We start from the raw sequence: 16396 nt of genomic DNA, 5'->3' as shown, positions 1-16396 counted from the left end.
CCCCTTATTTTTAAGCTGTGTCCTCTGGTTCGGCACTCACCCATCAGCGGAAACATGTTTCCTGCCTCCAGAGCGTCCAATCCTTTAATAATCTTATATGTCTCAATCAGATCCCCTCTCAGTCTTCTAAACTCAAGGGTATACAAGCCCAGTCGCTTCAGTCTTTCAGTGTAAGGTAATCCCGCCATTCCAGGAATTGACCTTGTGAACCTACGCAGCACTCCCTCAACAGCCAGAATATCTTTCCTCAAATTTGAGACCAGAACTGCATACAGTACTCCAGGTGTGGTCTCACCAGGGCCATGTAGAGCTGCAGAAGCACCTCTTTGCTTCTATACTCAATTCCTCTTGTTATGAAGGCCAGCATGCTATTAGCCTTCTTCACGACCTGCTGTACCTGCATGCTTGCCTTCAATGACTGGTGTCCAAGAACACCCAGATCTCTCTGTACTGCCCTTTACTTAAATGGATTCCATTTAGGTAGTAATCTGCCTTCCTGTTCTTGCCACCAAAGTGGATAACCATACATTTATCCACATTAAACTGCATCTGCCATGCATCTGCCTAACTCACCCACTCACTCACCTAACTTGCCCAGATCACCCTGTAATCTCCTAACATCCTCATTTCACCCTGCCACCCAGCTTTGTATCATCAGCAAATTTGTTAATGTTTGTATCTATATGGCCCACAATGATTTGATCCTTCTCCTCCCCTACAGGTTTCCTTTTAAGGACTAAGCAAACATCCCAAACCCTGGCACTGGACAGGTAACACAACTGTCTAGATTCTACATTCTGCTGGGAATGGTCACAATCCGCTTTCAGTGAATGATTACACCTCCTAACATTCCTTCTTCTTGTATTAGGGTGCCATAGTCAATTAACCTGACTGCAGTTTTTCAAATCAGAACTTCTAAAAATGTTTATTTCTCCCCCGCAACTCCCCATTCAGAATGACATACAAGTAACTGGATGTGCCTATCCCATTTTCAGGGCCTTCACCTCTTCTTTATCCTTCTAGCTCTTAAAGATTTACAGTGCCGGAGGCCACTATTTGACACAATGCACCTTACTGGCTTGTTAAAAGAGCATCATTATCTTGTGCTAGTTTCTGGTTTATCTCCCTGATACTCGTAAACGTTTTATCCAAATAATCATCCAATAACCCTCTCACCAAAACTCTCATGATCCAAAATAATTCCCAATATCAGTCAAGGAGCATGCGTTCATCTGGTTTAAAAAACATTGTGGGTCCAGAGACTGACAAGTTAAATCATTAAACCCTCACACGCACAGAACAAAACCCACATGCCGTTAGTTCAAAACCTAAACTCTAAAATACATGACAACAAAAGATATAAAATATAATTGCATCACATTACAGGTAAATAACTTCTTCTTAAAAGATGTGTTTCGGGTCCAAAGCTCAAAATGTGTAATAAACTTCCATTAATCAACTGTTCTTTAACGTCTTTTAAAGTTTAAATGCAGTTAACTAATTGGCGATTCAGTGAGGATAGCATGGGGTGGGGGGGGCGGGGGGGGGGAAAGAGAGGAGGTCACAGGTAAGAGGAATGAGAGAACTTGAAGAAAAGAAGAACTATATAGGAAACAAAAAAAAAGTGTTGTACTTTTGATACATTCCTCAGAGATGTTTCCTTCTTAGTATTCCAGACTAAATTTTCAAATTCGTAACTGGGAAATTTGCTGTCACACATGTCCACCTGGTTGTTCTGCATTGAGCTTTCTGTTTGAGTGGAGAAGGAACCCGAGACACCACACGTGTCATGTCTCCCACCCTCCCTCCTCCTCCTCTAACCTAACAAAAAAAGGAGTCTGAACAGGTAAGCTACTTAGTGTTCTTGTTTTGGAGACTAAGTGTAGAGTTATGGCAGTGCAGGCAGTGGAATGTTCCTCCTGCAGGATGTTTGAGGTAGGGGTGACCACCGATGCTCCTGCCAACTTCACCTGCAAGAAGTGCAGCCAGATCCAGCTCCTCACAGACCGTGTTAGGGAACTGCAGCTGGAGTTGGACGAACGGAGGATTATTCGAGAGGCTGAGAGGGTGATAGATATAAGCTACAGAGACATAGTTACGCCGGAGAACAGAAGTAGCTGGGTAACAGTTAGAGGTGGGAAGGGGAGGAAGCAGGCAGTACAGGGACCCCTGTGGTCGTTCCCCTCAACAATAAGTATACCGCTTTGGATACTGTTGGGGGGGACGGCCTAGCAGGGGTAAGCTGCAGTGACCGGGTCTCTGGCACGAGGTCCAGCTCTAAGGCCCAGAAGGGAAAGGGGGAGAGGAGGAGAGCACTAGTTATAGGAAACTCTATAGTTAGAGGGACAGACAGGCGGTTCTGTGGACATGGGCAAGACTCTCAGGTGGTTTGTTGCCTCCTGGGTGCCAGGGTCCGAGATGTCTCGGACCGTGTCTTCAGAATCCTCAAGGGGGAGGGTGTGCAGCCAGAAGTCGTGGTGCACATTGGAACCAACAACATAGGTAGTAAGAGGGGTAAGAAGGTCATTCAGGAGCTCAGGGAGTTAGGCTGGAAGCTAAAAGCTAGGATGGACAGAGTCATCATCTCTGGGTTGTTGCCAGTGCCACATGACAGTGAGGCAAGGAATAGGGAGAGCGCGTAGTTGAACACAAGGCTGCAAGGATGGTATAGGAGGAAGGGCTTCAGGTATTTGGACAATTGGACTGCATTCTGGGGAAGGAGGCAGCTGTACAAGCAGGACGGGTCGCACCTGAACCAGAAGAGCATCAATATCCTGGGAGATAGATTTGCTAGCACTCTTGGGGGGGGGGGGGGGGCTTAAACTAATTTAGCTGGGGGATGGGATCCGGACTTGTAGTCCGGCAAGTAGGTTAACTGTTTTTCAGGATGTCCAAAAATGTAGGGAGGCTGTGGAGAAGGTAGCATTGACAGAGAATACTTGAGGACACAGAGATGGGTTCAAGTGTGTATACTTCAATGCAAGGAGTATCAAAAATAAGGTGGGTGAACCTAAGGCGTGGATCGGTACTTGTGGCAACGATGTTGTGGCCATCACGGAAGCGTGGATAGAAGAGGGCCAGGAATGGTTGTTGGAGGTTCCTGGTTACAGATGTTTCAGTAAGATTGGGGGGGTGGCATTGCTAATTAGAAATGGTATAACGGCTGCAGAAAGGGGGATCTGCCTTTGGAGGTAGTATGGGCTGAAGTCAGAAATAGGAAAGGAGCAGTCACCTTGTTAGGTGTTTACTATAGGCCCCCCAATAGCAGCAGAGATGTGGAGAAACAGATTGGGAAACAGATTTTGGAAAGGTGCAGAAGCCACAGGGTAGTAGTCATAGGCGATTTTAACTTCCCAAATATTGATTGGAAGCTCTTTAGATCAAGTAGATTGGACGGGGCAGTGTTTGTGCAGTGTGTCCAGGAAGCTTTTCTAACTTAGGATGTAGATTGTCCGACCAGAGGGGAGGCCATATTGGATGTGGTACTTGGTAACGAACTGGGATAAGTGATGGGCTTGTTAGTGGGTGAGCATGTTGGCGATGGTGACCACAATTGTGACTTTCACCTTGGTTATGGAGAGAGATAGGTGCGTGCAACAGGGCAGGTTTTACAATTGGGGGAAGGGTAAATACGATGCTGCAAGACAGAATCTGAGGAGCATAAATTGGGAGCATAGGCTGTCAGGGAAGGATGTAGTTGAAATGTGGAATTTTTTCCAGGAACAGATACGATGTGTCCTTGATAAAAATGTACCTGTCAGACAGGAAAGAGATGGTCGTGTGAGGGAACACTGGTTGACGAGGGAGGTTGAATGTCTTGTAAGGAGGAGGAAGGAGGCTTACATAAGGTTGAGGAAACAAGGTTCAGACAGAGCGTTGAAGGGATACAGGATAGCCAGGAGGGAGCTGAAGAAAGGGATTAGGAGGGCTAAGAGAGGGCATGAAAAATCTTTGGCAGGTAGGATCAAGGATAACCCCAAGGCTTTTTACGCGTATGTGAGAAACTTGAGAATGACGAGAACGAGGGTAGGTCCGATCAAGGACAGTAGTGGGAGACTGTGTATTGAGTCGGAAGAGATAGGAGAAGTCTTGAATGAGTATTTTTCTTCAGTATTTACAAATGAGAGGGACTGTATTGTTGAAGAGGAGATTATGAAATGGGCTTGTAAGCTAGAGGAGATACTTGTTAGGAAGGAAGATGTGTTGGGCATTTTGAAAAACTTGAGGATAGACAAGTCCCCTGGGCCTGATGGGATATATCCTAGGATTATGTGGGAAGCAAGAGAGGAAATTGCAGAACCGTTGGCAATGACCTTTTCGTCTTCACTGTCAATGGGGGTGGTGCCAGGGGACTGGAGTGGCGAATGCTGTGCCCCTGTTCAAAAAAGGGAATAGGGATAACCCCGGGAATTACAGGCCAGTTAGTCTTACTTCGATAGTAGGCAAAGTAATGGAAAGGGTATGAAGGGATAGGATTTATGAGTATCTGGAAAGATACTGCTTGATTAGGGACAGCCGGCACGGATTTGAGAGGGGTAGGTCTTGCCTTACAAGTCATAATGAATTCTTTGAGGAGGTGACCAAGCACGTGGATGAGGGTAGAGCAGTGGACGTAGTGTACATGGATTTTAGTAAGGCATTTGACAAAGTTCCCCACGGTAGGCTTATGCAGAAAGTCAAGAGGCATGGGATAGTGGGAAGTTTGGCCAGTTGGATAGAGAACTGGCTAACCGGTTGAAGTCAGAGAGTGGTGGTAGATGGTAAATATTCAGCCTGGAGCCTAGTTACAAGTGGAATTCCGCAGCGATCAGTTCTGGGTCCTCTGCTGTTTGTAATTTTTATTAATGACTTGGAAGAGGGAGTCGAAAGGTGGGTCAGTAAATTTGCAGACAATACGAAGATTGGTGGAGTTGTGGATAGTGAGGAGGGCTGTTGTCGGCTGCAGAGGGACTTAGATATGATGCAGAGCTGTGCTGAGGAGTGGCAGATGGAATTCAACCCTATCAAGTGTGAGGTTGTCCATTTTGGACGGATAAATAAGAATGCAGAATACAGGTTTAATGGTAGGGTTCTTAGTAAGGTGGAGGAGCAGAGGGATCTTGGGGTCTATGTTCATAGCTCTTTGAAAGTTGCCATTCAGGTGGATAGAGCTTGTAAGAAGGTCTATGGTGTATTAGCATTCATTAGCAGAGGGATTGAATTCAAGAGTCGTGAGGTGATGTTGCAGCTGTATAGGACCTTGGCAAGACCACATTTGGAGTACTGTGTGCAGTTCTGGTTGCCTCATTTTAGGAAAGATGTGGAAGCTTTAGAAAGGGTGCAGAGGAGATTTACTAGGATGTCGCCTGGAATGGAGAACAGGTCGTACGAGGATAGGTTGAGAGTGCTAGGCCTTTTCTCATTGGAACGGCGAAGGATGAGGGGTGATTTGATAAGAGGTTTATAAGATGATCAGGAATAGATAGAATAGACAGTCAGAGACTTTTTCCCCGGGTACAACAGAGTGTTACAAGGGGACATAAATTTAAGGTGAAGGGTGGAAGATATAGGGGGGAATGTCAGGGGTAGGTTCTTTACCCAGAGAGTGGTGGGGGCATGGAATGCGCTGCCTGTGGGAGTGGCAGACTCAGAATCATTGGTGACCTTTAAGCGGCAATTGGATAGGTACATGGATAGGTGCTTAAACTAGGACAAATGTTCAGCACAACATCGTGAGCCAAAGGGCCTGTTCTGTGCTGTGTTGTTCTATGTTGCAGAGCTTAATAAAAATAGTTAACTTTAAAACCCTCATGTGACACTGACATAAGAATTCATTCAAATGCTTTATGTCAGTTGTCAAGCCAAGTCATGATTTTTGTAGAGGAAGAGCCAAAAGAATATTTAAAAATATTATTTCAAACAACACAGCACTGCAAGTTCAATACACTCCTTACTAAAATTTTGTTCAATTGAAACATTACCTACACAGGTCTAAATAAACAATAGTCCAAAAAACAAAAGTAGAAATGACCATTGTCCAAAATCAGCCCTTTGGTTCACAAAAAAAATCATACTACAATTCATTTCTCACATTTAAATTAATCTCATCTTACCAGTTCCTTTGTTCTTATCCACATAGCAGTATTTCAATTCATAGTCTTTAAGTAGCTCATGTATCTCCTGAATCATGAAACAGAATCAAGTATTAGCCATCACATCAAGAATATTCTAATGCATAAACAAAACGATGATTAATTTCCACTAAACACCAAAACTCCGAGAGCTCAGATAAATAAGAGCAATTTGCTGGGGCTAGTCAGAAGTTCAGATTTGGAGTATAAATGTGGTTATAAAAATACATCAGAATTAAAAAAAAGTGTAATCAAACTCTTAATAGAATCTGCATGCTTATAAAACACTGCACTGACCAGAAACACCAATTCCAATTGATTTTATAACATTGACACTTCATTCAATTTAATGTAAATAATCTTTCAATAAAATATAATGATTCTGAGATCATTAAGAATCTTAGAAATAGCACAAGACAACATCTTATTCATGTTCACATTGATTGCAGCAATAGCAACTTATATTTAAAATGTCTTTAATGAAGAAAATCCAAGCTGTTCCAGAGGAACAATAAAACAAAACACTTTGCACAGGAAAGAGTTTTGGAGGTAAATAAACATTTTTTTTTGTTTAATTGAAAATAAGGCTAGAATGTTTAATCTACATACAGAATTCACAACATACCTTCCTGAACCAGTATATACCAGTGCTTATACCTACATGTCTCTTCCCAACCCTATCCTCTCATCCTAGGTAATGTAGTTACTTAGCTTCCTCTCAAGTGTATTTTTGTTCTTTTCATGAACTACTGTAGTCCGAGAAGCTTGGCATTAAAAAATTGCAACTGTTATGGAGAATTATACAGTGCATTTAGTCGAGCCACATTACCTGGGTTCTAGAATGGCTTCTGTGGTTTGGAAGATAGGAAACAATTCCAATATTCAAAATCAGGAAGCAAACAGAAACCTTAAATATGAGGGTAGATGGTTAAAAGTGGATAAATCCCCAGGACCTGATCAGGTGTACCCAAGAATTCTGTGGGAAGCTAGAGAAGTGATTGCTGGGTCTCTTGCTGAGGTATTTGTATCATCGATAGTCAAAGGTGAGGTGCCGGAAGGTTGGAGGCTGGCAAATGTGGTGCCACTGTTTAAGAAGGGCGGTAAAGACAAACCGGGGAACTATAGACTAGTGAGCCTGACCTCTCTGGTGGGCAAGGTGTTGGAGGGAATCCTAAGGGACAGGATGTACGTGTATGTGGAAAAGCAAGGACTGATTAGGGATAGTCATCATGGCTTTGCGCGTGGGAAATCACGTCTCACAAACTTGATTAAGTTTTTTAAAGAAGTAACAAAGAAGAGTGATGGGGGCAGAGCAGTAGATGTGTTTTGTGTAGACTTCAGTAAGGCACTCGACAAGGTTCCCCATGGGAGACTGATTAGCAAGGTTAAATCTCATGGAATACAGGGAGAACTAGCCATTTGGATACAGAACTGGCTCATGGGTAGAAGACAAGAGGGTGGTGATAGAGGGTTGTTTTTTAGACTGGAGGCCTGTGACCAGTGGAATACCACAGGGATCGGTGCTGGGTCCTTTACTTTTTGTCATTTACATAAATGATTTGGAAGTCAGCATAAGAGGTACAGTTAGTAAGTTTGCAGATGACACCAAAATTGGAGGTGTAGTGGACAGCGAAGAGGGTTACCTCAGGTTACAACAGGATCTTGACCAGATGAGCCAATGGGCTGAGAAGTGGCAGATGGAGTTTAATTCAGATAAATGCGAGGTGCTGCATTTTGGGAAAGCAAATCTTAGCAGGACTTATACCCTTAATGGTAAGGTCCTAGGAAATGTTGCTGAACAAAGAGACCTTGGAGTTCAGGTTCATAGCTCCTTGAAAGTGGAGTCGCAGGTAGATAGGATAGTGAAGAAGGCGTTTGGTGTGCTTTCCTTTATTGGTCAGAGTATTGAGTACAGGAGTTGGGAGGTCATGTTATGGCTGTACAGGACATTGGTTAGGCCACGGTTGGAATATTGCGTGCAATTCTGGTCTCCTTCCTCTTAGAAAGATGTTGTGAAACTTGAAAGGGTTCAGAAAAGATTTACAAGGATGTTGCCAGAGTTAGAGGATTTGAGCTATAGGGAGAGGCTTAACAGGCTTGGGCTGTTTTCCCTGGAGCATCGGAGGCTGAGAGGTGACCTTATGGAGGTTTACAAAATTATGAGGGGCATAGATAGGTAAATAGACAAAGTCTTTACCCTGGGGGTCGGGGAGTCCAGAACTAGAAGGCATAGGTTTAGGGTGAGAGGAGAGAGATATAAAAGTGACAGAGGGTGGTATGTGTATGGAATGAGCTGCCAGAGGAAGTGGTGGAGGCTGGTACAATTGCAACATTTAAGAGGCATTTGCATAGGTATATGAATAGGAAGGGATTGGAGGGATATGGGCTGGGTGCTGGCAGGTGGGACTAGATTGGGTTGGGATATCTGGTCGGCATGGACAGGTTGGACCGAAGGGTCTGCTTCCGTGCTGAAAATCTCTATGACTTTAGTGGCTTGGATTCTTTCACATCGACCCACGCAGGCAGATGAAGCCCCTTTTTAACATCTCATCCAAAAGTCGATGCACCCAGCAGTACAGAACTCCAAAAGTACTGTAGTGTCAGCCTTGATCTTTATGCTGAAGTCCACTACAACTTGGTTATTCCTGGATTCCTGTGGCTGTAGCTCTGCAGTAGATGCAGTGTATCAAAAAGATAGCTTGATGCGTAGAAATGACCAAATCGAAAGGCCTAAAAACTGGAATATTTTACAGATTGCAATAGAGATGTCAAAACTGCTAGAAAGGCTCCTTATGCAACATTTTACAGTTTACTGATGCATTCCAACCAAAGAAGTGGATATTAGGAGAAGGGTATTTCACTTGAGCTTGTTCTACCATACTTGAAACATTGGTTAGCTTTCACATTCACCAAGTCACACTTGACCCGTGCACCCCAATACCTTTAGCTATCAAAAATCTGTCAATTTCAGATTTAACTTTACAGTAACTGTACTAAAGCCATTAAAGAAGTTTCTGCATGTGCACTTGACATATTGGTGGAGGGGGTTATCAAAAGTGTGTTTCTTAATTTCACTACTGAATGACTGGCTGCAACATATGACTAAACCTTCTCATCCTCGGTCAGGACTTTTAGCAACCACTCAGTCCACTGGGTCCAAGAATGGAAGCACACTAAAACCAAAAATAGCTCAGCCGACATGGTTTCTCTGACTTCACTGCAATTCAGAGCCAATTTACAAAGGCTGGTTGGAATTCTGAGGAATTGGGACAGCAGCTGACAGGGCTACAATGCTGCAAGCAGCAAGTAATCAATAAGCATAATGAGGGCCAATTAAAGCTCATCAAAAGAGACTGAAAATTTACAGTCAGCCTTCAGATTTCTACAGAGATAAGTTTCAGTGGGGGAGCAGCCTCCTGGCAGCAGACCACAGTTCATTATTCTAACTAGGCCAAGAGGCCATCCTTGACTAGATCCCACAAGTCAAAAGTGCGGTGCTGGAAAAGCACAGCAGGTCAGTCAGCATCCGAGGAGCAGGAGAATCAATGTTTCGGGCAAAAACCCTTCATCAAGATCCCACAAGTCATCCTCTAGAAAGATTAATGCAACAATATGTTCAGTGGTGGCCTGGTTGTGAAAGCCATTTTTAGTTTTAAGAAACAAAGATGCCTCCAAATGGAAGCACACTCTCCCTTATTTACCTTCTACTGCAGAATGCTGCTTTCAAGCTCAAGTTTTGAGCCGAGCTTCATCTATTTGACAGCAAGACTGCTCTTAAATCATTAATTGGGTATCCTGGAGAAAATCAAACAAGTAACCAGCTGCCGCACAGTACATGCTTCTAAACCACATTTCATTGGCAGCAGAACATGAAGGAAACATGTTAGTTGTAGACTCCTTAACTAGTGGAAATGAATTCTATCCACATTCATTCTGTTCCCCACCAACCCAAAAACTCAAACATACAAATAGAAAGCAGAAATCATGAGCAGTGTTTCGCCCAGAGGCCCACTGAAGATGTTACCTAGTGGAGTGACGAAATGTTTGGAAATGAACCTTCCAGCTCAGCAAGCAAACCAGCATCCAGAACATCAACCTCAAAACTCACTGTTCCCCTCAATATTTTAAACTTTGATCAAATAACCCCTAACTTGAATAATATATGTAATTTAACCTTTACATATAATTTTGATAAATCTACCCTGTACTTCCTCCAAAGCCAGTACATACTTCAGGAATAGCTTCCAGAGCTGGATGGAATGCTCCAAATGCAAGCTAACAAGATTGTATGTGGCTGAATTAAAATTTTCAAACACCATGTCAGCACTTTATCCCTCTAGACAGAGTAGACAGCATTCCATTACACAGTACTTGCACAGAAATTGCTGCTCGAGGTTGAGGATGGATCACCAGGCCTGAAATGTTGACTGATTTCTTTCCACAGATGCTGCCAGACCTGAGAAGCTTTTCCAGTACAAAAGTTGAGCAGATCTGGCAGCATCTGTGAAGAAAAACCAGAACTCTGAGCAAGGGTCACCAGACTCAAAATGATGCTGCTAGACCTGCTGAGCTTTTCCAGTAATTTTTGTTTTTGTTCCTAATTGACAATAGCCACAGTTCTTTCTGTTTCCATTATCCCTTGACTGTTTACTCTGTACATCCATAGTATCTTTAATAATCAAATGGATCCAATTTTCTTAGGCCTGTTCTTCCTCTCTTAATTCAGACATGGTAATTACATAGAGGGGAGGCAATGGTCTAGTGGTATTATTGCTGGACTGTTAATCCACAGAGGCAAAAAAGTGAGGACTGCAGATGCTGGAAACCAGAGTTTAGATCACAGTAGTACTGGAAAAACACAGCAGGCCAGGCAGCATCCGAGGAGCAAGAAAATTGACGTTTCGGGCAAAAGCCCTTCATCAGGAAGAGGCAGGAGATCTGTCCACCCTGGAGGTTTCCTGCCTCTATTCCTGATGAAGGGCTTTTGCCTGAAACGTCGATTTTCCTGCTCCTCGGATGCTGCCTGACCTGCTGTGTTTTTCCAGCATCACTCTGGTAATCCACAGACCCAGATAATGTTCTGGGGATCTGGGTTCAAATCCTGCCATGGCAGATGGTGGAATTGGAATTCAATAAAAACAAAATCTGGAACTAAGAGTCTAACGATGACCATGAATAAATTGTTGTTAAAACTCACCTGGTTCACTCTTGTCCCTTAGGGAAAGAGACTGCCATCCTCACCTGGTCTGGCAATGTGGTTGACTCTTAACTGTCTCTGGGCTATTAGGAATGGACAATAAATGCTAATGCCCAGTGACATCCCACCAATGAATTAAAAAACAAGGAAACCCTAGTTTAATGGAGCCAGGTACAAAACCATAATGCAATGCTCATTATAATTTTTCTTCGTCTGATGACATTTTTTTTCCAGGCAGAAATATTGCAAGCACTTCAACTTGATTGGTTTGTGATCAATAAGTAAACTGTACGATGCTTTAAAAATGAGCAAGACAATATCCAGCACCGAATAGAGATTCTTCCGGTTTAAAAAAAAAGTGTAAACCAAAAAGAAAGCAACCAGGTTCTCAGCTCCACAAATTGCTTTTTAAAAACACCAATCGTAAGCAAAGAGTCTATTAAAACGTGAAGAGGTGGGAAGGGAGAAAATGCGGAAGTGGTAGAACGAAAGAATTATTATTTTGCGGAAATGCAATTGTGCAGCCGAAAATAAGAATTTCCTTAAGTGTGTTTTGTAAACGTAGAAAAGTTCAGCCCTCTCCGTATCGCTGTAGGTGGAGTTTGTTCCATAAAGCCATGCAGCGCTTGGCAGCCCGACAAAAGATAAGGCGACACGTTGCCCACCAGCACTTAAGACTTTTAAAATCACACCTTACTGTTGATTTTGACTTCCACTTTTTTTTTTGCGGTGAATGCGGGTCAGAAAAAATATCAAATCAGTGGCATTCAAAGCAACTAATTTCGGGGGATCGGACACATTGGGGGGGGCGGGGGGGGGGAGAACAATGGAGATTACATTTTTTTAAAAATCGGACAAAGGCGATTCCCAAAAGGGAAGATGATTTCACTGGTAGGTGGTGTGGAAAGGCGGCAGTAAGTGGGTGCCCGATTAAATGGACAGGGAGTGAGAGGAGGAGATGGTGGTGGTGGTGGAGATGGTGGTGGTGGAGGAGGAGATGGTAATGGAAGAGGTGGTGGTGGAGGAGATGGTAGTGGTGGAGGTGGTGGAGGTGGTAATGGTGGTGGTGGTGGTGGTGGAGGAGATGGTGGTGGAAGAGGAGGTGGTGGAGGAGATGGTAGTGGTGGAGGTGGAGGTGGTAATGGTGGTGGTGGAGAAGCTGCTCCTGCTGCTGAAAAGTTGTCCATGAGGCAAGTTGCTGCCCGCAGGTGAGCGGACAGGAGGCCAGCATTCGTCAAAACACCGCTTTCACAGCCAGGAATCGGCATTTTAAAGTTACTCCCGCCAAAAGGCAAGCCTCAGCCGCAAGGCCCAGGGCCTCGTCCCCCTCCCTCTCTCACCAGGGACAGACCAGTACCTGGCTGCTGCTGCTGCTGTCTGTCCGCAGGTTCTTCACCAGGATTTTCCGCCTGTTGCTCAGCTCCTCGCGGGTCCGCTGTAGCCGCCGCTCGATCTCCTCAGGCTCCACAGCCGGCAGCAACTGTTCTTCCCCTAGGCCCCGCCGTGGAAAGGCAGAGGCCGCCGCCGCTACTGTTGTTGTCGTCGTCGTTGCCGTTGCTGCCGCCGTCGCCGCCTGCGGATACGGGAGCGCCGCCATTTTGGAGCAGCAGCCGTTACGAACCAAAGCGGCCGCGAGCCCGAAGCCAGAGAAAGAAAAAGGGGCAGTGGCAGTGACACTGCACCCCCTCAGCTCGGCGCCGGTACTGCACTCCCGCAGACACCGCCTCTTCAGCTCAGCGCCGGTACTGCACTCCCGCATACACCGCCTCCTCAGTCCGGGACAGGTACTGCAATCGTGCAGACACTGCCTCCTCAGCCTGGGACAGGTACTGCAATCCCGCATACACCGCCTCCTCAGCCATGGACAGGTACTGCAATCCCGCGGACACTGCCTCCTCAGCCCAGGGCAGGTACTGCAATCCCGCAGACACCGCCTCCTCAGGCCGGCGGTGGTACTGCAATCCCGCAGACAACGCCTCCTGAACCCGGTTGCAGTCCATCACGTTTATTTGGAAGCTGATTGTGGAGAATAACATTGCAAGACACAGAATTCATAGCAAATTCTGGATCAGTGGTGCTGGGAGAGCACAGCAGTTCAGGCAGCATCCAACGAGCAAATGTTTAGTGTGATGTAAGTGAAATTATATATTGAAAAAGACCTGGATTGTTTGTTTAAGCTCTCATCTTTTAGAATGACCATATTGGTTTCAGTTCTTTCATATGTGAATCGCAAAACTATTTTTTAAAAGTGAACTTTAACAATTAGTGTCATGTCGGCCCAGATAATGTATTGAAGGTGTGAGGGTGTCTATGCCACAATGGTCAGACTGATTCTAATCTAAAAAATGGATTTACAGAATCTTACATGGATTCATGCAGTTTTTGAGCAAAGTAAAATGTAATTCTGCGAGTACAAATTCACCCCACAAGCTGTGCGTATGTGAGTGTAATGGGGTATACGTTTGTGAGAGGATGTGTGGAAATGTATGTGTGAGCATATGGGAGAGGGTCTGCATGTGTGTGTCTGTGTATGTGTATGTGTGTATATAGTGCAATGGGGTCACCTGTAGTGTGACATGAACCCAAGGTCCCGGTTGAGGCCATCCCCATGGGTGCTGTGAGAAACGAAGCTCACTCACTTCAATAGTTTCAGTCCAAGACAAGATCTGAAGCAATCAGTATGTTTATTATACGCTTGCAAGCGTGGTGCCTGAAATAAGGCACACAGAGTTTAGCAAGTACATATCTTACATTTGATTCACTCCTCCAAACCCGGTGCCCATTACTATTGTTTATCTCTGGCCTTGTGCATAACAAAGTACAAGTTTTACTTGGCCATTTCACCACACTGTGCTGTGGTCCATTGTTAGGTATATCCTCCTTCACTGCTATCTATTTCCCCCACTTGTGACATTTCCTCCCTTTTTCTCAACCATATTGATCCTTATGACCTTTTAATTGGGGTTTTTTTTTGTTTTTGCAGAAGTGGGAAACAGATGCTTATAATTACTGCTTGTACAAGCATATATAGCTTAACCTACATCATCTACCACTGTTTGTAGGTACGTTTCATTCTTGTATGCACATTTTAGCTAATACAAAAAACAATTATATATTTCCTTCACATAGTTTTAATTCTTTTTGACTCAGCTCTTGGTTGAGTGCATTTATACTGGTATGAGTGTATTTACCTTGCATAAGTAATTAAGGTTGCAGAAGTAACACTACTTTACCTATATCCCACAGTACTGAACTTGGCTATCAGCCTCTGCGCGGCCACTTTTCACTGGTGCCTTTCCCGAAATCTGCCATGGGGGATGGTCACCCAATGGTCCGATGTCAAATGTCCCGGACCGCTGAATGTTCTGCAAGTGGGAGGGAACACTCCTTTCTGTTGATTGTTATGCATTAAAGTTCACTTGAGAATGTAACTTTAAAAAAAAAGTTTTGCGATTTACATTTGAAAGAACTGAAACCAACATGGTCATTCTAAAAGATGAGAGACTTAATAAACAATCCAGATTTTTTTCAATATATAATTTCACACATCACACTGTAAACTTTTGCTATAAATTCTGTGTCTTACAATCTTATTCTCCACAAACAGTTGATGAAGGAGCAGTGCTCCGAAAGCTAGTGCTTCCAAATAAACCTTTTGGACTTTCACCTGGTGTTGTGTGATTTTTAATTTTGTACACCCGAGTCCAACATCCTTAGCCTGGGACCAGTACTGCAATCCCGCTGACTTCACTCTCTGCAGGCCGGGGACAAATACTGCAACTCTGGTGGAAAAGAACTAACAATGATGGAAATCTGAAACAAAAACATAAATCACTGGAAAAACTCAACAGGACTAGCAGCATCTGTGGAGAGAAATCAGAATAGACATTTCTGAACCAGTTCTGAGGAAGAATTAGAGGAAGGCTAACTTTGACAGTACAGGTATTTAGTCAAGAACTTTCAAAAGCTGATTGGGGACAGATGTTCGCAGGTAAAGGGACAGCTGGAAAATGGGAAGCCTTCAAAAATTGGATAAGGAGAATCAGGAGACAGTATATTCATGTTAGGTTGAAAGGAAAGGCTGGTAGGTACAGGGAATGCTGAATGACTAGTGAAATTGAGGTCTTGGTTAAGAAGGAAGCATATGTCAGGTATAGACATTAGAGAACAGGTGAATCCTTGCAAGAGTATAAAGGCATTAGGAGTATACTTAGGAGAGAAATCAGGAGGGCAAAAGGGGGCATGAGAAAGCTTTGGCAAATAGGGTTAAGGAGAATCCAAAGGGATTTTATAAATACATTTAAGGACAAAAGGGTAACTAGGGAGAGAATAGGGCCTCTCAAAGATCAGCAAGGCAGTCTTTGTGTGGTGCCACAGGAAATGGGGGAGATACTAAACAAGTAATTTGTATCAGTGTTTACTGTGGAGAAGGACATGGAAGATAAAGAATATGTGGAATTGATGGTGATATCTTTAAGAACTTCTATAAATCAGAGGAGGAGGTGCTGGATGTCTTAAAAGGCATAAAAGTGAATATATCCACAGGACCTGATGAGGTGTACACAAGGACTCCGTGGGAAGCGAGGGAAGTGATTGCTGGACCCCTTGCTGAGATATTTGGATCATTGATGGTCAAAGATGAGGTCCCAAAAGACTGAAGGTGGTAAGGAAAAGCCAGGGAACAATAGACCGGTGAGCCTGACATTGGTGGTGGGCAAGGAGGGAATCCTGAGGGACAGGATGTACATGTATTTGGAAAGGCAAGGCCTGATTTGGGATAGTCAGCATGGCTTTGTGCATGGGAAATCATGTCTCACAAACTTGATGGAGTTTTTTGAAGAAGTAACAAAAAGGATTGATGAGGGCAAAGCGATAGACATGACCTATAAGAACTTCAGTAAGGTGTTCAACAAGGTTCCTCATGGGAGACTGGTTGGCAAGCTTAGATCTCATGGAATACAGGGAGAATTAATCATTTGGATACAGAACTGGCTCAAAGGTAAAAGACAGAGGGTGGTGGGGGAGGGTTGTTTTTCAGACTGGAGGTCTGTGACCAATGGAGTGCCACAAGGACTGGTGCTGGCTCCAC

At 44.1% G+C, this 16396-nt stretch overlaps 1 protein-coding gene across 2 annotated transcripts in view; it reads right to left on the bottom strand.

Moving 5' to 3' along the window:
• Window positions 1-12960, bottom strand: part of raver2 (ribonucleoprotein, PTB-binding 2) — a 92251-nt gene extending 79291 nt beyond the window's left edge. For both annotated transcript variants that reach the window (XM_060830380.1, XM_060830381.1), the window contains exons 1-2: window positions 12665-12960; window positions 6093-6159 (exon numbers count right to left, since the gene is read on the bottom strand). In XM_060830380.1, the coding sequence (XP_060686363.1) occupies window positions 6093-6159; window positions 12665-12904 (307 nt within the window). In that variant the 5' untranslated portion in view covers window positions 12905-12960. The remainder of the gene's footprint in view (window positions 1-6092; window positions 6160-12664) is intronic.
• Between the last annotated feature and the right edge of the window lie 3436 nt (window positions 12961-16396).

This window comes from Hemiscyllium ocellatum, chromosome 9 (genome assembly GCF_020745735.1).
Source record: "Hemiscyllium ocellatum isolate sHemOce1 chromosome 9, sHemOce1.pat.X.cur, whole genome shotgun sequence".
Taxonomy (NCBI): domain Eukaryota; kingdom Metazoa; phylum Chordata; class Chondrichthyes; order Orectolobiformes; family Hemiscylliidae; genus Hemiscyllium; species Hemiscyllium ocellatum.
Note: the sequence above shows the minus strand (reverse complement) of the source record. Positions and strands in the feature narration are given on the sequence as shown.